The sequence below is a fragment of the Lactuca virosa genome, chromosome 4, assembly GCF_052849685.1.
Source record: "Lactuca virosa cultivar CGN04683 chromosome 4, Lactuca_virosa_CGN04683_v6, whole genome shotgun sequence".
Lineage (NCBI taxonomy): Eukaryota > Viridiplantae > Streptophyta > Magnoliopsida > Asterales > Asteraceae > Lactuca > Lactuca virosa.
In genome coordinates, this window is record NC_136429.1 from 296,854,221 (window position 1) to 296,875,660 (window position 21,440).

A 21,440-nucleotide genomic window follows, 5' to 3' on the forward strand; every position below is an offset into this window, starting at 1 on the left:
CTTGATCAATACTAATTAAATAATATGATTCCATATTAATATATTAGAACTTATAATATATTAATATAAATCATAAATATACTATTCTCAAAAGACTATCCATATAAATTGTGCCGGTGAAGTGCAACCTAAATGGACCATGCCGGGTCGGGTCAAGTACATACCAAATATAGTTATGGACTTAGACATTAATCCAACAGTCTCCCACTTGGAAAAGTCTAAAACTATTATTGAGTATGACTTCAAAACCTAACTGGCAATCGTAGCTCTTAAAGCCGCTGTCGAACTCTGACCTTGTCAATGACTTGTCCATTAGATAAGGGATCATATATTCCTCCATTCTAGATATCATATGGACTGAGACATGGATTATAATCATTCTCTCTGTCCATTTGTTGTTTCCCGATTTTCGATTTATGATGACTGACTGATTGAACAAATCAAATCAGTCCTGGCTTGGCCAAGCACTCACATGTGTCATCGCTAAATCATCGGGGGCCCACAGATATCGCTTTTATCCCGAAGGTAAAAGGAATGGATAAACTTCGACTCATATGGCTTGTTCTACTACTTGTTGAATCATACACAAAGGCACGTTTTATAACATCGAGTTACCAAATGCGTTTTCGTGCAATCAATGTATAACCAACTCATAGTAACAACTCATATCTCTAGGTTTGAAGAATATAAGATATTATCGTCTCATGATCACTCGTGATAAAATCCATGAAGTGATTCAAATGAGCGCGGGTTGAATCCAATACTCAGAACTTATGAGCACTCATGAGTGTTGTAGAACCACTTTGTCCACCAACTTAGACCTCTACAAACCAACCCATGACAGTCTTGATTCATATCTACTTCCAACATATGACCGACTGTGGATGGTTTGAATAACTTAATCATTCAGGAAGAGCGACTTAGTTATTCTGGAAGTCAAAACATGCAAAGTGAAACACAAGAATAAATGAATCAAATATGGTATCAAACCCTATGAATATAAATAAACACTTTTATTTATCACCATACTGATTACTCATTATTCATTGTTTCGGTTTTATCAACTTTATACTTGAATTAAAAACACTAGTTGTCCCATGCTCCAAGCATGTACACTATGTTTTTCTTAAACAATAGCTTTGCCATACACCAAGTATACACTCTATGTTTGTCTATGATCCTTATTTTGTGAAATAAACCAATTGAACATAATTTCAATGATTCTAATTTCACACTCCCAAATCCTTACCGAAAAATGTGAGAATTTCAAATTCCTATCATTTATCGAAATTTGTTTAGATTTTAAACTTATATGCACTGACCCTCCTGTAATGAATATGTACAAAGTCACAAAGACTTTTCAACAGTCATTATAAGGTATTCCAATGGAGATCAACTCCATGGAAACTAAGTCTCATATTCAAAGTACATTGCTTTGGACATGCTTCTTGCATTAAGTTGTCTAATCTTACACAGATAACTTCCACCTATGGAGACAACTCCATATTCTCATTTTGACTATCACTTCTGAATAAGAGATGCCTCTTTTCAGAATAAGTCAATATGGTCCTTCCAAAATTAGCACTATACTTCTAACTGTCCCTGAGCCACCAATCTTTGGTAAACCTCAGATTGTCCTCGACAATTGCTTAATCATTTTAGGCATATCCAATTCTAGACATTTTCCCTTCTTAATGCCTCTGGGCATTTGGAAAAATTTAGAAATGACAAATATTATAGCACATGCAATCGATCCTGTACCCAAAGCAAATTGTACACGATTCATGATGTCTCACATAAAGACATGATTCTAGACCAGTCTTTTGCTACAATATTTTTATTTGCCATGTTTTCAAAATTTGACTATGAAGAGGGATGTCGTAATCATAATCGAATTTTGAGAACGCAATATATAGAATTTCCTTAAGTTGAACCAATCCAACATGAAATTCATATATATATTCTTGACTAAAGATGATTAAGGTCTCAATCTAAGCCTTTAGAACTGAAATGAAGTATATCATCTCCCTTAATTATAGCAAAACAACTTTTTCAATCCCTGCAGCCTCACGAATTGAAACTTTTGTTTTCTATAATTAACATTGCTAACTTGCAACACTAACAATAATTATCATGCTCCCACTAACATGATGATTATTAGCATAACACTTATGCTCCCACTAGCTTTGACATGTACTCATAAATCAGCTGGACTTCTAGAAATCAATACTTTATTGACTTTCTTACCAAAGTTCAGATTTCTGATACGAGATGCTCTGATAAAACTTTATCAAAATCATACACCTTTCCTTAGATAGCATGCATGTGTGTCTAAAGAATTTCATAACTATGAAAAGGGATGCCGTAATCATAGTCTCAATTGTTTAGACCTTTTGCCATCTGCTTCAAATCTACTTGGTGGAAGTGTTTCCTCACCATCATTTTTATGAATCAGAGAGAAACCTTATGACCCTTAGATTTTATGGTGTATGTGTTCTTATCCATGTGAATCGTCAAAACCATAGTCACAAGACAAGGATAATGACAAATCCAAACTCATATGGACTGAACTTATGCAATCTTAACTTCTTGCCACCTGGCAGTACAGGGCCTGCCATTGCTTCCAAGTTGTTATGCAACCAATTGAGAACTTTCAGAACTCCTATGCAAAGCCAACTTTAACTGGAATGGGCACAGAATATGTCAACACGATAGGTTATAAACCTCAAGTCGTGTGCTAGTGAAGAACCTCAGGTTTTATTCTTGATTAGCTCTTGAAATTCTTTTTAGGATCTTTAAGACTCCCACTATCCTCTTGACATATAATACTATCTTGCCAAATATTCAAGAGATAGTGTGGATTCTTTATCAAGACAAACACTTCACACAATTGGCCTTAGTTGGTCTTTGTTTTATCCAAAACATCACAACTTACCAATTTCAAATGTACAAGAGTAGGACACTTTTACTCTTACATTTGACAAGTGTTTTAAACCTTTCTTTAAGATATGTCACTCAAGTTACAATCTTGGAGTATGACTCTAAGAATTGTTTTGGAACGAAGTATGACTCATCTTCCTAATCTAACCATTTCAACAATTCATGACTCCTCTTCTTAGTCATAAGAATGCACTAAGATGACCTTTAGAGGACTAATTGTGATATGATTTCTAAATCATTAAGATGATCACAAACATGATACTAAAGTACTCTCCCATTTTTTCAGATTTGAGAAACTTTTATCTTTCTGCCTAATTTGATGCTTCCCATTCGTTCTGCCATACATTGAGACATTTCCAATGTTTCAGAATTATACTTAAACTTGTAAGTATAACCATATTTACTAAACTTTAGTAAATCAAATAGTCTTAACGAGCTTTGTGGTGGACATGACCAGTGCACAAGAATGTGTACTCTATCCCTTTAGTCCTTCACTTGACTCACACATCCATGTGAACAAGTAATTACCCTTGATTTTCCAATGCTTGAAAGTTCTCATTCATCATACTATTCAACTTGCATGATTCCAAGTTTCGGTCCAATTGAAACTTGGGCGATGAGGAACTTTCCTGATTTGGTAAATTTAGACACAACCACAAATGAAAGAATCAAATCCATTTTCCAATATTGTTGTCAGTGGAATCATATAAGCAACAATTTTCCACAAATGCCATTGTAAGGATACTTCAAATAAATAAAATTAAACAATTTTCTTTTATTTTAAAACTTTGCGGAAAAACTTATCCTTACAATCCACATGGAAAATTGTTGTTATCTATTCCTTAGCAATATATCATAACTTCTTAAGCAACTGCTCAAAATTCTGATGCGATCGAAATCCACCTTCGTGATCAGAATCAGCATATACTTCCTTTAAGATTTCTCTCTATTCTTTGATTCTTAAAACATCAACATGTGACCCAGTCACATCATGTAATGAGGATCTCAGAATAGAACTTAACAGAGTTAGATAATGGGCTCTACCTGATGTAGAGTCAAACTTATTGACTTTAACATCCTTAGGTAAATTTGGCAGCTTTACAATCAACGCCCCTTCCTTTGGCAAAATAAACATATGGACCCTTTGGTAATGGGACTATCTCAGACTTAGCCTTTCTCTTTACCATTTGGTCAACCGGGTTGACTATGGCCAATCCCTTTCCATTGGGAAGAGAATGCTTTTTCTGGATTTCCAGTGTCACCATTGTCACTGTCCATAAAGTTTTTGGGAAGTTGATCTTCTAATCAAATTTGCTTTACTATCGTTCCAAATCATTGCTGATTCAGCAGCACCAAGCAAATAGATATGATCATTAAGGTTCATGTCATAGTCTGTTTCATAGTAGTCCCAAAGGAACTCACTATGTGACTTAGAAAGTGATTGAACATCCAACTTTCTCAAGACTTTGACACCCAACTCTCCCGGCTTGTCAATATGTGACATCATCTCTAAGATGTGATCACACATAAACCTTGCTTGCCATTAGGGCTTGAGTGACCTTGAACTTGTGGGTTAGGGAGAATAATTGGAGGAGGTGGAGGAAGAGAAGTATGACTTCCATGAGCCAAACTCGGGAAGTCATATTCATTAGGAAAGCTTGGTTTGGGAAGATCATTGTTGTCTAAACCAGACATCAACAATGGGAGAAATTCACGTAAAGTTGATGTAAGTCCTTAATATAACACCCAATATGATATATTAAGGCTAGGACCCAACAAACTATTTTATAACTTGGAAGAGGGATGCCGTAATCCAAGCTATTAAATATTTGAAGGTAGGTGAATGACGATTCACCAATTTCCACCAAGATAAAAGAAATGTATTATTATGTTTTAATTGGTTTTGAAACTTCTAGATTCTTTTGAGATTCATTGAACTTTTCAATGGCATGTTTCAATCTCGAGTGTGCCCTTCAGGTTTTGTGACTGGGATGCCGAGGATCACAAAACAAGGTGTGAAGTAACCATGAAAATATACTTGGTACCCTTAATATTTACCCCTCAATCGATGTGCCGGTTAACCACACACGCTACATTGATACTATGATAAATATTAAGTTACCCTTTGCCTACCTTGTTAAGTCCAGGTTAGTGTGCCGGTTAACCACACACGCTCCACTAACAGCTTAAACAAAGTGCAAAGTGTAATTTCATGGATTAGCACCTTATTCACATTTTCCTAAGTAACTAAGATTGGGAATTTATAAGTGTTTAGTTACTTAGTATTTATCATTATACTTATAATGAAGGGAGAATTATAGTCCTTGTCCTACCTGTTCAGCTAACGACCCTCCACCGGTCAAGGAAGGGGTGGGTGAGAGTGGACACCCATTAAACTGCCATTTTATAGGCAGTAACCTTATACCCCCTTATAGACCGGCTTCGTGAATGAGACCTACTAACGGTAAGATTGACTTTATCTTATACATATCTATATAATTAAAATTATAATAATAGTATAAGGGTGTATTTTAAACATTTAAAATACTTGGTGGTTTAATCTATTAATTAAACTATACTCTTAATTTAATTAAACTTAAACCATGTCTTTATGGATTTATTAACTCTTTTAATTAAACACTTTAACTAATTTAATGAAGTCCATAAAGTTTGAATTTTAACTTTTAAAATTGTAGAGTTTGGAATTAAAGCATTAATGTGTGTGAGACTTTACAAATTCCAAAACTTGAGGGCTAGTTTTGAAACTATTCAAAACCTTTCATTTCATAAGTTATGAGTTTAATGGTTCATTAAAATGAAGACTCTTCATTTTTATGTAACCTCTTATTCTTTAATAACACTTTTAAAGAAGTGACTCTTAAACATCCATAATTTGAGGACAAGTTATGGAGTCATAAAATAGTTTAATGAAAAAAAAAACTCTTCATTTTTGTGTAACCTATGGCACTTTTATGACTTTTAAGATTCATAAATGTGACCTTTTATGTGACTTGAAGAAAAGTTACAAAAACACCTTTTATGAACTTCTGTTAGATTAATATGGATTGAAAGCAACTTAACAAATAATATTTTTCATCAATCTAAATTAACTCATAAAACAAGGTAACACAAAAAAACTTTTCATGTTCCATAACTTAAGAACAAGTTATGGAATTTTAAAACATTAAGACCAAGTTTTGTAACTCCATAAAAAACTTTGAATCAATTTTTTTTAAAACCTTTTCATATCCATAACTTATGGAGGTTTCAAAAAACTCTTTAGATCAAACTTTTAAAACTAATAAAATAATCGTATCATTTTATCTTTTACTAAATTTGACCTAATTCAACTCATATAGTAAAGTGACTCAAATTTTAAAAATAATTAGTTTTTCATAAAATCAAGTAATTATCTTAAAATATGACAAACTTCATGTTTTTTCCCTTTTTTTTTCTTCAACTTGAAAAAAAAAATACATTTGCATCAAATATAATAGAAAACAACCCATGGCTCTGATACCACTGTTGGGTTTTGAGCATTCTAACACACCTATGGTGTACATGCAACCCTAAATACCTTGGATCTATGTTTTCTCTATTATTATACATGCAAATATCAATTTTCCAAGGTATTGTTCTAACTTGCATAATATAAAGTACATGTAATATAAAATCTAGTAGAATTACATACCTCTTTGTTGGTGCTTGATTTCTTCAAGCTTTAAGAGCTTAGCTCCAATAGTGTGGAAGCCTCAAATGGAATCACAAATCACCATAACACCTTGGAAGAACTTGAGAGAATATGTATGCATACTAAAATCGGCCCACTCTTATTTTCACACACTTGTGCCAATTTTGTGAGCCAAGGACCTCTTTATATATTATGGAGGATTAGGGTTACATCCATGTAAACCCTAATACCCATGACCTTTCATTTACATAGGATCCATGGGTTAAAAGCTCCATGGACCATCCATGAAAGCTTAGCCCAACCTAAATGAACTTGGCCCATTCCATATATATAAGAGTCCATATTTAATTAGTTCTTTTGATCACTTAATTAATTCTAAATTAATTCTTGATCAATACTAATTAAATAATATGATTCCATATTAATATATTAGAACTTATAATATATTAATATAAATCATAAATATACTATTCTCAAAAGATTATCCATATAAATTGTTCCGGTGAAGTGCAACCCAAATGGACCATGCCGGGTCGGGTCAAGTACATACCAAATATAGTTATGGACTTAGACATTAATCCAACAGTTGTGTGTGATTTGATGAGTAAGTACAAGCAAGCATTTGAGTCAAAATTTATCCATTCCTTTTACCCTAGGAGGGATAAAAGCGATATATGTGGGCCCCTCGATGATTTAGTGATGACAACCCTAAGCGCTTGGTCAAGCCTGGACTGATTTGATTTGTTCAATTAGTCGGTTGTCATAAATCGGAAATCGGGAAACAAAAGATGGACAGAGAAGAATGATTATAATCCATGTCTCATGTCCATACGATATCTAGAATGGAGGAATATATGATCCCTTATCTAATGGACGCGTCATTGACTAGGTCAGAGTTCGACAACGGCTTTTAAGAGCTATGATTGCTAGTTAGGATTTTAGAGTCGTACTTGCAATAACAGTTATTAGACTTATCCAAGTGGGAGACTGTTGGATTAGGTGTCTAAGCCCATAACTGTAATTGGTATGTACTTGACCCGAAAGTAGCATGGTCCATTTCGGGTTGCATATCACCAAGACAATTTGAGGATGGATATTTGAGTAAGAGGTTTTGATCAAGAATTAATTTGGAATTAATTTATTGATCAAAAGAGACTAATTAACTTAACGGGTACTGATTATGTAAATTAATGATATATATATGGTTTGGGCTATTGATCCATGATGGCCTAGGCTTATGTAAGTTTCCATGAAGAGTTAGCCCACATGAAATATGGATCATAACCCAAAGTGTATGGATTAGGGTTTACCCATGACTCTTGGATTCCTACATATATATACATAACCCCATGGCTGAAATCGGGTGCAACAAGTGTTCTTGGAGTTCATAACCGATTTGTGTGCCTGGTAATCTCTCTCAAGTCATCCAATTGTTCAAGGGTGTGTTGTGAACCGTTTGAGGCATCACATTTGGGGTGCTAAGTTCATAAAGGCCAAAACTACAAGCTACAACAAAGAGGTAATTCTATAACTCACTTTTATGTTGTTTATGTCAATTGTTTGCTAGTCGTAGGCTTTATGCTTTGGAAACTATATTCCATTTATGATTAGAGAAAACATAGATCCAAAGCATTTAGGATTGTATGAGCACCATAGAATGTTGTAGTATACAAAACGCAACGTATTTAAATGTAGAGCATTCTAACATGTTAAAAGAAAGTCATGAAATCTATGAAGCTAGTATAGTGGCAATAGTTAAAAAATGATTTCGATATTTGATAAGGTGTGTTATTATGGTGCAAATATCTATTAAAAATAGTTTACCTAATGGATCGTTCCGATTGACCACAGTATGTACTGATTCAAATACTTCTAAAAAGTTTCGGTGAAAAGTATTTGTGGAATCCTAGTCTTGGATACATAAATGAGAAATGCATTACCAAGTATCTAGTTAGATCGGATCGTGGATATCATTTAAACTCGAGTCCCATGATAAATGAAAATCTTGTTTATCAAGATAGATGATGAATACATCACTGGGTGATTAGAATATCTATTGGAATTAGTTTTCACTAATGGACCGTTCAAATTAACCACAATACATGGTAAGACGAAGTTCGTATGAATATGAGTCTGAAACCATTCAGGTATTCAGATCTCTCATAAAACAAAGTTGTGAATCCACTGGGCAATAGGATGAGATACGATAGTGATCATCTCATTGAAAACTTTATCAATCATCTAAGTAAATGTGAAAGAGTTTCATGAGCTATCTCCACCCATAACACTGCCAATGGAGGTGTTAGTTGGATAGAGAAACAAATCATTCATTGATTCTGTACTAGATGAATGGCATTATGAATACTAAAAATTCATGGATTGTACCATGAATAGTGTTACGAGAAGTCCTTTGGTCTTGTACCAACTAAGTAGGTTCATTAAACACTCTATGATATGTGAAGTGGGATTCAGTCCTCACTAGCACATATGGAAGTCTACGATTATGAGGCTTATGCTCGTCGTGAAGCACTCAATAATTTAGAAGTTAGAATAGAGATGTGTTATCTCGTTGAAGAACCCATCAAGCATTTTGAACAAATTGTATGTTGCTCGAAGGGCTGTCTTCCAAGAGAGGGAGAAAATATCCAAAAGGGCTAGTGGGAGCCACATTGATCTTGATAAGATTCGAAAGTCAACTAATGAAGAGTCTAAAGTTGGACCTAGCATTCAATTCAAGGTTGAAAGAGCTATTGAGGAAACTAACATATTTCCACCTCTTCCTTATAGATATGATAAAGGAAGTAATACGCCTAGTTGTTTAAGAGCTTATATTAATGAGGTAAATGAGTCACTGGTATGGAGCAATCAGAGTATACCAACTATTGGAAGCTATGGTAAGCCCTAAAGGCTACAACATGGAATGAGGACATAGAGAGTGAGATTCAGTCCATGTATGTGAAAACTTGGTAGATCAAGCACTTGGCCTTAACCATTAGGTATAAGTGGATCTTAAAGAAGAGACAAGCATGGATAGGAACAAACACATAATAAACCAAGATAGGTTGTGAAGGATGACTGAGCTTAATAAGTTCATTTATGGACCGAAATAAGCATCTCACAAGTGGGATCATTATTTCAATGAGAAAGTTCTAGGTATTTGAATTTATAGAAATAAATATGATCCATATATATGTCAAAGCTAGTGGGAGTAATTGGAATCTTTGTTTCAATGAGAAAGGTCAAGGAATTTGAATTTCGAGAAACATAGATAAGCCATATATATGTTAGTGGGAGCACTGTTGTCACCCTTGTGTTGTACATTGTCAATGTACGATTCATAGGAAACTATATTCTAACTTAGCAAATATAAAAACTTGGCTTGGTATGAGAATTTTTTCACTATCATATCGTGGGAGATACAAAACATGTACATACTAAGGATCTATGGAGATAGATCAAAGTGATTTGTTTGATTAAGCAAAAGTACATGGAATCTTGATGAAAGTTGACATGTAGAACTTGGAAAGGTTCATGTTTAATATGGCATGACATTGAGTGATGCTAATGTCCTAGCTAGTTCTACTATTGATCTAGAGGAAATGATTCGTGTCCCAGATGCTTTTGCTATGGGATCGATCATATATTCCATGACATGTACCATATTCGACGACTCGTATGCCTTGAGCATGACAAGTTGGATCAGATCAATTTGGAAAGAATCAACGAATCAAGATCAAGAAAGTTCTTAAGTGTCCTTTGAGGACAGAGGAAATGATCTTGATAGCATGGAAGAGATCATTGTAAAAGTTACATTGATGCTAATTTCTACACTGATAAAGACAATTTCGTTCATAGTCGGAATTCGTGCTTTTACTGAAAGGTGTAGCTTAGAAGAGTACCAAGTAATACACCATAGTGGATTTAATAAACTTAGAGTATATTTCAGTTGGTAAAATTGCAAAGAAGAAATGTGACTAAAAGAGGTTCATTAGTGATATCCTTGTTGAAACTCAATAATTGATGGTCCTTGTTGACATTGCCATATTTGTACACATTTTTAGGCAATATTTTAATGCATTTTGATTAATATTTTGGTTATTTGCAAAGATATATGGTACTTATGAGATTAAATTATATTTTCAACGAAAATGAGCACTCTTGAAAATAAAGGACCAAAAGCAACAAGAATTGGAACTTTGGAGGATTGGACTTTAAAAGGAGAAGATTCTAGCTAAAAGCAACCTCACGACGTGAGGAAACACTTCTCACGGCGTGAGCCTAGAGCTTCTAGAATATAGACATTCGGAGGATAGAGCATGTGTTCAATACGAATAACAACTAAGCTCATGACGTGAGATGCCTAATCTCACGACGTCAGTAGCGCCTTTACGAAAATATATAAAGCCCTTGGCACTTACGATTTTAGAGAGTTTTTTCTGGAGCCTTGGAGGGTTTAGAGAACGATTTCTAGAGGAAGTTTAATCTGAAAAATCAAGTCCAAGCATTGAAGGAAGGAGAATTGATTAAAGGTTTAGAGATTGAAGATTATAATCATCACCTTAGTTTGGTACATTTAATCATGTTTTTATTTATTTATATGGAGTGTGATTTCAGCCATGAGTAGCTGAATCTAGCTGCTTCTATTTAGCTAGATGAAGCTTCAACTTTATGGATTAGTTTAATTAATTATTTATTTTTAATGGTTGGTTATGTGCTTGTGTTGATTGTTAATACCTAGCATGCTAATAGTAGATACTTTAATTGCTTGAATTCATGTTCTGTGTAGCTTAGTGACTATTAAATTACATGAACTTGAAACCTAGTGATTTAGTGACTACTGAATTGCTAGAGCTAGGATCGACCCAATCTTAGATAAGTAATTAAAGTAATAAAATTTAGTTGTGCTGGAGAACATAAATTATGACCATAAATGTGTTTGTTAAATAAATCTTACATCGCCCAATTTATAATCCATAACTGATTCTTTGTTTTATTGTGTGTGACCATGCATAGTTTTACATGAATTAGCGAAACATTAGTAAATTTGGACTCAAATTACTAATAATATAAAATTTGGTAACCAACTTTAATAATCCATAGTTAGTAGCTAACCATAGAGGAAAAGTGGATTCGAACTAAACATATGTGTTTTTAGTAATTGATTGAATTTGATAGTTAAAGTGATTAAGTTTTTCTGAACTTGAAAAATTAGATAAAACCCAATTAACTTTTTCTTTTTTTAGATTAATTTTGAGTAGTTAAATAAGTTAATTAAATATGTTCCCTGTGTTCGATACCTGACTGTTAGTGTTATATTATTTGTGAAAATGAACACTACCTTAAGTCGTAATAGTAAGTAGATAGTTCGTAAAACTAGTATGTATAAAATGACACACATCAAGTTTTTGGCGTTGCTTTAGTTTAATCGATCCTTTTTGTGGGGTTAAAACCTGCAAAAAGTTAATTTTTAGTATTAGTTGATTTTCTGAATAACCAAACTCATGACGTGAGATTAGTAATTTCGTATTTTTCTTATGTTTTGTTTTCAACAACACAAGGTGGTATCCCTTACCACATCGTGGTGAATAGTCAGTAGGCATTTTTATATAGTTTTTGTTCAATTTTACGTTTTTATTTTTGTCTTTGTAGCAGTACATGACCCGTGGATCCAACATACCTTTGATACGAGCGCTTGAAGATCCAGAGTCAACCCTTCGTAAAAAGTCGGATAAGAGTGTAGGAGAAACCCAACCATCAAACAAATCACCTTTCAAGGATCTTAAATCAGGTTTTGGAAAGAAGAAAGGCAAGAACATAGGTGAATCGAGTAATTCCTCAAAATACGAAAGCAGGGTTGAAAGCTTTGAGAAAAATCCTAATCCTCAAGAATCCGATTCCGAATCAGAAACCGACGAAAGTAGCGAACCCGAAGAGGAGCTGTAAAACGAGATGGCGAACATTGCCAACATGTCCATGGAGGCATACAAAAAAAGAATACAAGAGGAAACCGGTCCCGGTCTAGTGCAACCTGCAATACCCGCTACCGCAACATTTGAGCTTAAAGGACATATTCTTTCCGCGCTTAACGAAGTCCCATTTTCCGTGAAAGATCATGAGGATGCTTACAAACACCTTGATGAAGCCAATGACATATCTGAGTACTTCAACATCCTGAATGTTCCACGAGAGACAGTTTTACTACGAATGCTTCCAGTCACCTTTAAAGGAGCTGCTAAGCATTGGTTAAAGGCAACTCCACCCGGTGCAATTATTACATTGGCGCAAATGCGTGACCAATTCTTAGAACATTTTTCCACCTTCTAAAGTTGCTAAACTCAAGAAGGCCATAGCAAACTTTGAACAACAATCAGGTGAGTCACTCTATGAGGCATGGGAGAGATACAAAGGGATTAATAAGGAATTGTCCCCAAAATGATTTAAATAAGAAACAAGAAGTATCAATCATCTATGATGAGGTAAATGTGATGACAAGGAAACTCCTTGATTCTCAAGGACCTTTAACAAAGAAAAATCCTGATGAGATTAAGGAGTTGATTGAAGAGTTTTCTAAGCATTCGCGTGAGTACCACAATCCTCGAAATGACAGAGCAAAAGGAATTGGGAGTGGCACTTCTGAGGACATGGCAACTGTTTTGGCTATGATAAATACAATGGATCGAAAAATGACCAAGATAGACCAATCCATACATGCTATTCGTGTAGGTTGTGAAAGATGCAATGGTCCACATTTGACTAAACATTGCAACTTGGATGAGAACGGGAATAAGAAGGCTCAAGTATGCTACTCTAGTGGAGACAAATACGATGAAGGTCAGAGGAAGGCAAAAAAAAAATGGTTGCCATATGAAGAATATAAAAAGCAAAAAGAAGAAAATTTTAGGCAAACTGGCCGAGGCTTTTACCAAAAAGAGCAACCACAATCGGAAAAAAAACTTGATTTAGAGTCCATGCTTAATAGATTCATGGAGGCTTCGGAAAAACGACATGATAAGACCGATGCGGTGATAAGAGACCAACAATTTCTCATGAGAGACCAGCAAGCTTTGCTGACAAATCATCAAGAATCGATCCAAAATGTTGAAGCTCAACTTGGCCAATTAAGTACATTGGTTAATGAGTGACTTTCTCTATTAATTCCCGATAAGAAGCCACAGCCACATGTCATGGTCATCGATACTGAAGATGATACTATTTCTGAGTTCCTAGAAGCCCTAGAAGTAGATCCACATTTTCCCAAAAAATAGCTGAAGAATTCAAAAATCAAAGAAAAAAATGGTTGCTGAACCATCAAACTATTGTCGTGAGGATCCCATTCTCATGACGTGGGGCCAGTCTGAACATAAATCTTTGGCTGATGTTCAAGCTTATTTTCCTCCGCTGCCATTTCCTTCTCGAGCTCATATTCATACACTGGAGCAAGAACATTTAAAATTCATGAAGCCAGTCAAGGGTATCCCTATAAATACTCCTTTTATTGAATCATTGGCACAAGTACCAGAATATGCGAAGTTTCTTCAAGACTTACTCGATACTCGCCAACAACTAGAAAAGACCTCCAAAGTGATCCTTAGTGAGCAAAGTTCCAAGGTGATATTGGAAGAAATACCAAAGAAGATGGGAGATCCTGGATGCCTTATACTTCCTTGTGAATTCGGGAATAATATGAAGACTTATGCTTTAGCCGATTCTAGAGCAATCATAAATTTAATGCCTTATTCGTTCTATCAGAAGATAAATCTTCCAGACTTGAAGGCTACAAGAATGACGATTCACATGGCCAATCGTTCAATGACTCATCCTCGAGGAATAGTGGAGGACATATTGGTAAAAATTAGGAAATTTGTTTTTCCAATTGACTTTGTCGTATTGGATATGAAAGAAGATAAAAATGTTCCTATAATCCATGGACACCCCTTACTTAATACTGCTCGAGCTTTGGTGGATATACGCGAGTCAAAACTTACATTGCGAGTGGGATATGAAGAAATGACGTTTGGAGTGGAAGATGGATTTAATTAAGCCTATGCTCCAAATGACATGTTCAATATGGATGAAGGAAACAAGCTTGAGAAATTGGAGAAATTAATGTAAGAAGAGATTCAAGCCATCAAAGAAGTTGAGCGTACAAAACCTAGAGCATCAATTCCAATGGTTTTCGAAGTATTTGCTTACACAAATCCAACGTCTTTAGTAAGTGAGGAAAGTGACGAAGATTTGGAGTTGAGTAATGAGGAAGAAGTTACCCAAGTTTTGGAACTACCAACCTTTGTCAATGAGAAGGTTGCCACTATGGAACTAAAAAGTAAAGAAAAAGAAGGTAACAAGCATGAGCTTATTGTGAAGAATAAGGGGGTGAAAAGGAAGCTCGAAGAAGGTGATGCTAAGGTTAAAAAAGAGAATTCTAAAAAGGATTATCTTAGATGAGTGCAAGCATACAAGAAACGATGGAAGGATCAAAAGGTGCAAATGGTGATTGAAACTCCTAAAGATTCAATGTAAGGCGCCACGGAGTCCGGCTCATGACTCCAACAAAAAAGAAGCGCTTCTCGGGAGGCAACCCGAGCTCGGTTTGTGTTTTTCTTTTCAGTTTTTTTAATACGTTTTGCATTATTTTGAATTTTTAGTTGAATTTTTGGATAAATAAGCTTCAAAGTCATCTTAATTTTTAAGAAAACAACAAAAATCTAGTGTGGGGTTCATAATTATAAAGTGGGTTAAGTGATTTAGAAAAATTGGAATTTTTGGACAAAAAAAACCTTGATAACACGTCATGGTTATAAGCCCGCCTCGTGATCTTTTAATTTGGCCTGTATGCTTAGCCCAGATACCTACTCACAACGTGAGATCTAAAGCCATGAGCTTTATAAAATACGGGACCACAACCTTAAACAAATCAGATGCACATTTCAACTCTTTTGTTCCTCACCTACGACGTGAACTACATTGGTCCCCTCACACTTTGATTTTGGCTGCAATCTTTGAAAATTTTCTTCTCTCTTACGTTATCTTCTACAAAAGGGTAAGTATTTCATGTTATTCATTCCTTGTTTTAACTAATTTTAGAGATTTAGGAGTTAGGGTTTATGCTCATATTTCAAGTTTAAAATTACCCCCGATTTGGCGTGAATTTCGACTTGCATGTTCCTTATTTATGCTTAGAATCACTGAAAGACAAAACCCTATGAGAATATTGGACTTGATTTGCCCTAGAAACTATCCGATTTCGATCTCACTTCGAACTACCTTCGTACCGGACTCACGACGTGAGTTTTGATACTCATGAAGTGAGAACTGCATTACAATTATATTTTATCTTCTTTTGAGTTTTAATGGCTGGTTTGGGTTTTGGTTTTGTTGTTTAAAATCTTTTACAGGAATATGGGTCCAAGGAGAAATACCCAACAAGCATAGGGAGATGTTTCTAACCTCCATCCGTTCTATTTATTTCCAACTAACATCTCTAAGGAGGTCTATAATCGGTATATCAACAGATTAGGGTGGCTACATAGTCGCGAGTTTGCTATAGCCCCAACAATAAATTGGAACAAGATGCGAGAGGTCGGACTACTGGATCGGTTGAACCCATTTCTCACCAAAACTGTTGTGGAGAACAGGATAACTTTCACATGCAAAGGATGGAGAACCTTGTTTTCGATTCAGGAGAGAGTTTACATGGAGCTTTGTGTTGAATTTTTCTCTACTGTGGCGTTTCGTGACAACGTCGAAGACCCTCAATTTCCACAAGCTCTAGTTTTTCGATTAGGAGGGGAATACCAGGAGTGTAGTCTTTCCGAATTTACATGGAGAACGGGTTTGTACGAGGCACACAAAGCGATGACACCAATATTTTCTACATTTTTACAAGCTGCAGTAAGGGAGTATTCAGAGGGTGTAACTGGGTATGAATTATGGAGCACAATTGCTTCGGAGAAATTCAATTCTGGTGTTTCTCCCGAAAGCAATATTAGATCCCAGATTCACCGTCTTATCCACCGCCTCATTACCTTTTCCATTCACCACCGGAAACACGGGGATAAGGTCACAAAAATTAATTTTTTCTTCTTATGGACAATTATGGCACCTGGGGTACGTTGTGTTGGATTAGTATCTAAGCCCGTAACTATATTTGGTATGTACTTGACCCGGTTGTGCATGGTCCTTTTGGGTTGCCTTCATCAGAGCAACTTGACAGGAAGATTTATGATGAGAGAGGTTATTATGGTTTATTAATATATTATATGAATAATATATTAAAGGAGAAATCATATAGTTTAATTAATATTAGACAATAATTAATTAAGAATTAATTATGTGGCTAAAAGACATTAATTAAATAACGGGGACTTAAACTGTCAAATGTGTGATAGTTGAATATTGGGCTGAGAAGCCTTATAGACTAGGCATGGACGAAATTAGGGATGTTTCCATCCTAATTTCGGCCATAAGGGCCCTATTCCAGAAGCTTCCTTGAATTGCTTAAGGCTTAAGTTGTTCATTAGGGTTTTGACTGAAACCCTAGCAGCTCAAGTATAAATAGAACCCCTAGGGCATCAGATTTCGGCCACTAGAAACCCTAGAAGATTTCATAGCAGAAATTGTGCCTCTACCCTCTCTCTAATATCATCCTCTTGCTTGTGTGGTGATTGTAAGCCATTAGAGGAGTGACATTTGTGACTCTAAGCTCCAAGACAAGAAGATGCAAGCCAGTGTTGAAGAGTTAATCATCTGGATCTGTTTTCATATAGTATTTTCGAAATATGTATGCTAGATCTAGGGTTCTTAAGTCTTGGATGAATTGCATGTACAATAGAGAAACCTAGATCTAAGCTTTAGGGTTTGCATGAGCACATAGGATGTTCTTTTGGATCAAACCCATCAGTGGTATCAGAGCCTTGATTGGTTTTTATTGTATTGATGCCTTGTATGTTCATCTTACTGAAAAAATCATTATTCTGCCCTCTGGTCGACGTGACTCAGCGAGTCGGCCCAACTCTGCGTGTCCAGTTAGTGACTCGGCGAGTCAGAGAGTCAGACAAAGGGAAAATCAGGATTTCTTGCTATTTTGCTGAAGGATAATTGCCAAAACTGTTTTTCAATAATAAAATCCGAATTTTATTATTATTATGTGATTATCCTTACCAAAACAAAAGATAATTACAAATTAATTAAATAATAAATTCCTTATGTGATAAAATTTGATTATTTGAATTATTTGATGAATTATATTGTGAATAAAATAGAATAGATCAAATTTAGATAATCATTAAATTAAATGTTTAATTTAAATTATTTGCTATTTGATCCTATGTGTTTTGAAAAGTTCAAAACTTGCCCTCAAGTTTTGAATTTTAAATTTTTAGTTAAAAGTTTAATTTGAATTATTTAAATTTTAAACCCTAGAATTTTATAAGTTTAAAATTCAACCTTATACTTTATAATATTATAAGATATATATATATATATATATATATATATATATATATATATATATATATATATATATATATATATATATATATATAACTTAAATGGTAGTCTTATCGTTAGTATGTCTCATTCACGAAGCCGATCTATAAGGGGGGGGGGGGGTATAAGGTTATGGCCTATAAAATGGCCTTTTAATGGGTGTCCACTCTCACCCACCGCTTCCTTGATTGGTGCAGGGTCGTTAGCCGAACGGGTAGGATAGGGCAACCCTTTCCTCATTAAGAGTATAATGAATTTATGAAGTAACTAAATGTTTTTACAAAATTCCCAATCTTAGTTACTTTACGCAAAAAGTGAATTGATGCAATTCCATGAAATTACACTTTGTACCCTTGCTAAGACGTTAGTGGAGCGTGTGTAGTTAACCGGCACGTCAAATAGGTGAATGTAACATTGAGGGCACCATGTACATTTGCATGGTTATTCACACCCGCTTTGTGATCCTCGGCATCCCAGTCACAAACTTGAGGGGCATATCGAGATTTAAACATGCCATTGAAAAGTTCAATGAATCTCAAAAGATCTAGGAGTTTCAATACACTTAAAACTTAGCTTTAATTTGTTTTTCATGGTGGAAATTAGTGAATCGTCATTCACTTACCTTCAAATTATTTGCTGTTTAGATTATGGCATCCTTTTTCTAAATTGCAAATAATGTTGTTGGATCCTAGCACTAATTTCTCATTTGGGTGTATAATCGGGGATTCATTTCTAATCAAACTTTGTTCTTTTTCTATTTCAGATGTCGAACGTCAACAACAACGCTTCAGGCTCAAACTCTTAAGGCTCATTCTCACTCATGAACTTGTGTGGGAGGGTAATCTTCGACGGAAACAATTTCACTGATTGGATCCTCAACATAAGGATGGTTACCCGCTACGAGGACAAGGAATATGTCCTCCACAAGGAGCTGAAGGAGATAAATCTCGAAACTGCTACTCCCGAGGAGATTGTTGCTTATGAAACTTGTGAGCGTGATGCTACGAAAGTCCATTGCATCATGCTCGCTACCATGACCGCAGAACTCCAAAAGTCCTACGAGGACTTCTACCCCTATGAGATGCATCAAGATTTGATGGATAGGTACCATCAAAGCGCGAGGCAGTAGAGGTACGAGATAATCACTTCGATGATCACCACCAAGATGAGAGACGAAGAGTCTGTCACTGCTCATCTTCAGAAGATGCAAAGGTATGTTGATCGCTTGCAGAAGTTAAATGTGGACTTCAATGAGGAGCTGGAAATTGACATAATTCTTCACTCCTTACCTCTGTACTACAACCAGTTCCGCAAGACCTACCACATGAACAAAGAGGAGGTCACGTTGAGCAAGCTTCAAGGGTTGTTGAGGACTGCTGAGAGCAACCTCAAGGATAAATCTGTTGCATCAACTCTTACTCCTGCTGCTGCCCCAGTCTTGGCTATTGGGCAAGGAAAGGGTAAGAAGAGGAAGGCTCCCTCAAAGAGCCACCATAAGGGAAAGTCACATGATGGTACCTCTTCTAGTGGGACCAAGGCTGTTTCTGCTAAACCCAACTCCAACCCCAAGGAGGCAGAGTGCCATCATTGCCATGAAATAGGGCATTGGAAACGAAGCTGCCCAAAATATCTGTAGGACATCAAGGATGGAAAGATCAAGCCATCCTACGTAGGTATTTACACTATTAAATCTAATGATTCATCGCATGCTATTTCTAGGGTTCTTGATACAGGATGTGGTTTTCACATTTGTTCTGATTTGCAGGGCCTAAAAAGAAATAGGGATGTGGAGCATGGGAAGATAAACTTGATCATGGGGAACAGAAGATCGTCGCCTGTCACCAAGATTGGAGTTTACTCTTTAGTGCTTAGTAATGGATTAGGATTAGATTTAAATAATTGTTGCTATTCGCCAGATATGGCAAGGAACATCATTTCTTTTCATGGTTTGTATACACAACGGTTTAGATATTCATTTGATAATGAAAAGGGTTCTATTAATGCTTATCTTCATGGTATTTTCTATTTTGAAGCATTGCCTTGTAATGGAATATATGAAACCGTGATGGTTGTAGCTAACTTAGGAAATGATGTGTTGTGTATCGATTCTTCCAATAGTTTGGATAAATAATGCTTGTGGCATTGTCGTCTTGGACATGTCAACAAGAAATGCATAGCCTAACTCCAAAAGGATGGAGTGTTAGAGTCATTCGACCTTAGGGACGATGACGTGCGCGAGTCTTGTTTACTTGGAAAGATGACCAAGTCACCCTTCCCTGGCACTTGTGAGAGGGGTGAGGGTTTATTGGATCTCATACACACCGATGTGTGTGGGCCCTTTAGATCCACCACAAGGGATGTGAACCGCTTCTATGTGACTTTCACCGATGATTATAGCTGATATGGGTATATCTACTTAATCAAGCACAAGTCAGAAACCTTTGAAAAGTTCAAAGAGTTTAAACAAGAAGTCGAGAATCAGTTGGGTAGGAAAATCAAGATGCTTCGATCCGATCGAGGAGGAGAGTACCTAAGTCTTGAATTCCACGACTACCTTAAGGAATGCGAAATCGTTTCGCAATTGACGCCACCTAGGACACCGTAATTGAATGGTGTGGCTGAGAGGCGTAATCGAAACTTGCTAGACACGGTTCGTTCCATGATGAGTGGTGCTTCGCTACCTATCTCATTCTGGGGGTATGCCTTTAAGACTGCCGCCCATATCCTTAACTTAGTCCCTACCAAGAAGATTGCCAAAATACCTCATGAGATGTGGACATGGAAAGCTCCCTCGTTGGCACATATCAAGGTTTGGGGTTGCGAGGCTTTCGTAAGACGAGAGACTCACGACAAGCTCGAACCTCGTAGTGAGCGGTGTATTTTGGTCGGCTACCCGCAGAAGTCCTTTGGATATCTCTTCTATAGGCCGAGTGACAATGTTGTCTTCGTTGCGAGGAGAGGAGTTTTCCGAGAATGAGAACTCATAAGCCAAGCGGACAGTGGGAGGCGAATCGATCTTCAAGAGATTCAAGAGTCGAGCGATGAAGGAACCTCTAACGTTGGCGCTCAACCCGAGGAGGAAACTCCGGTTGAACCGATTGACGAGTCCTTACCTCTTAGACGTTCCGAAAGAGTTAGGGTTCAACCCTAGTTTTATGGATTTCATATTACTACAGAAGGGGATACGTTCATTAGTGATAGTACACTAGTGATTTGGATGAACCTAACAACTACAAGGAAGCCATGGCAGGCCCACAGTCTGCAAAATGGAAAGAGGCTATGGACAACGAGATTCTGTCCATGTATGACAACCAAGTTTGGA

At 36.1% G+C, this 21,440-nt stretch overlaps 1 protein-coding gene and 1 non-coding gene across 2 annotated transcripts; one reads left to right on the forward strand and one right to left on the reverse strand.

Moving 5' to 3' along the window:
* Positions 1-12,962: 12,962 nt before the first annotated feature.
* On the reverse strand, positions 12,963-13,070 carry LOC145110293 (small nucleolar RNA R71). The gene has a single exon (XR_013709677.1). It is a non-coding gene; the product is annotated as a small nucleolar RNA R71 (small nucleolar RNA).
* An 854-nt stretch (positions 13,071-13,924) lies between these two features.
* On the forward strand, positions 13,925-14,671 carry LOC145105997 (uncharacterized). Its single transcript, XM_079043051.1, has one exon. The coding sequence runs from the start codon at positions 13,925-13,927 to the stop codon at positions 14,669-14,671; it is 747 nt and encodes a 248-aa protein (XP_078899177.1).
* Positions 14,672-21,440: the final 6,769 nt, after the last annotated feature.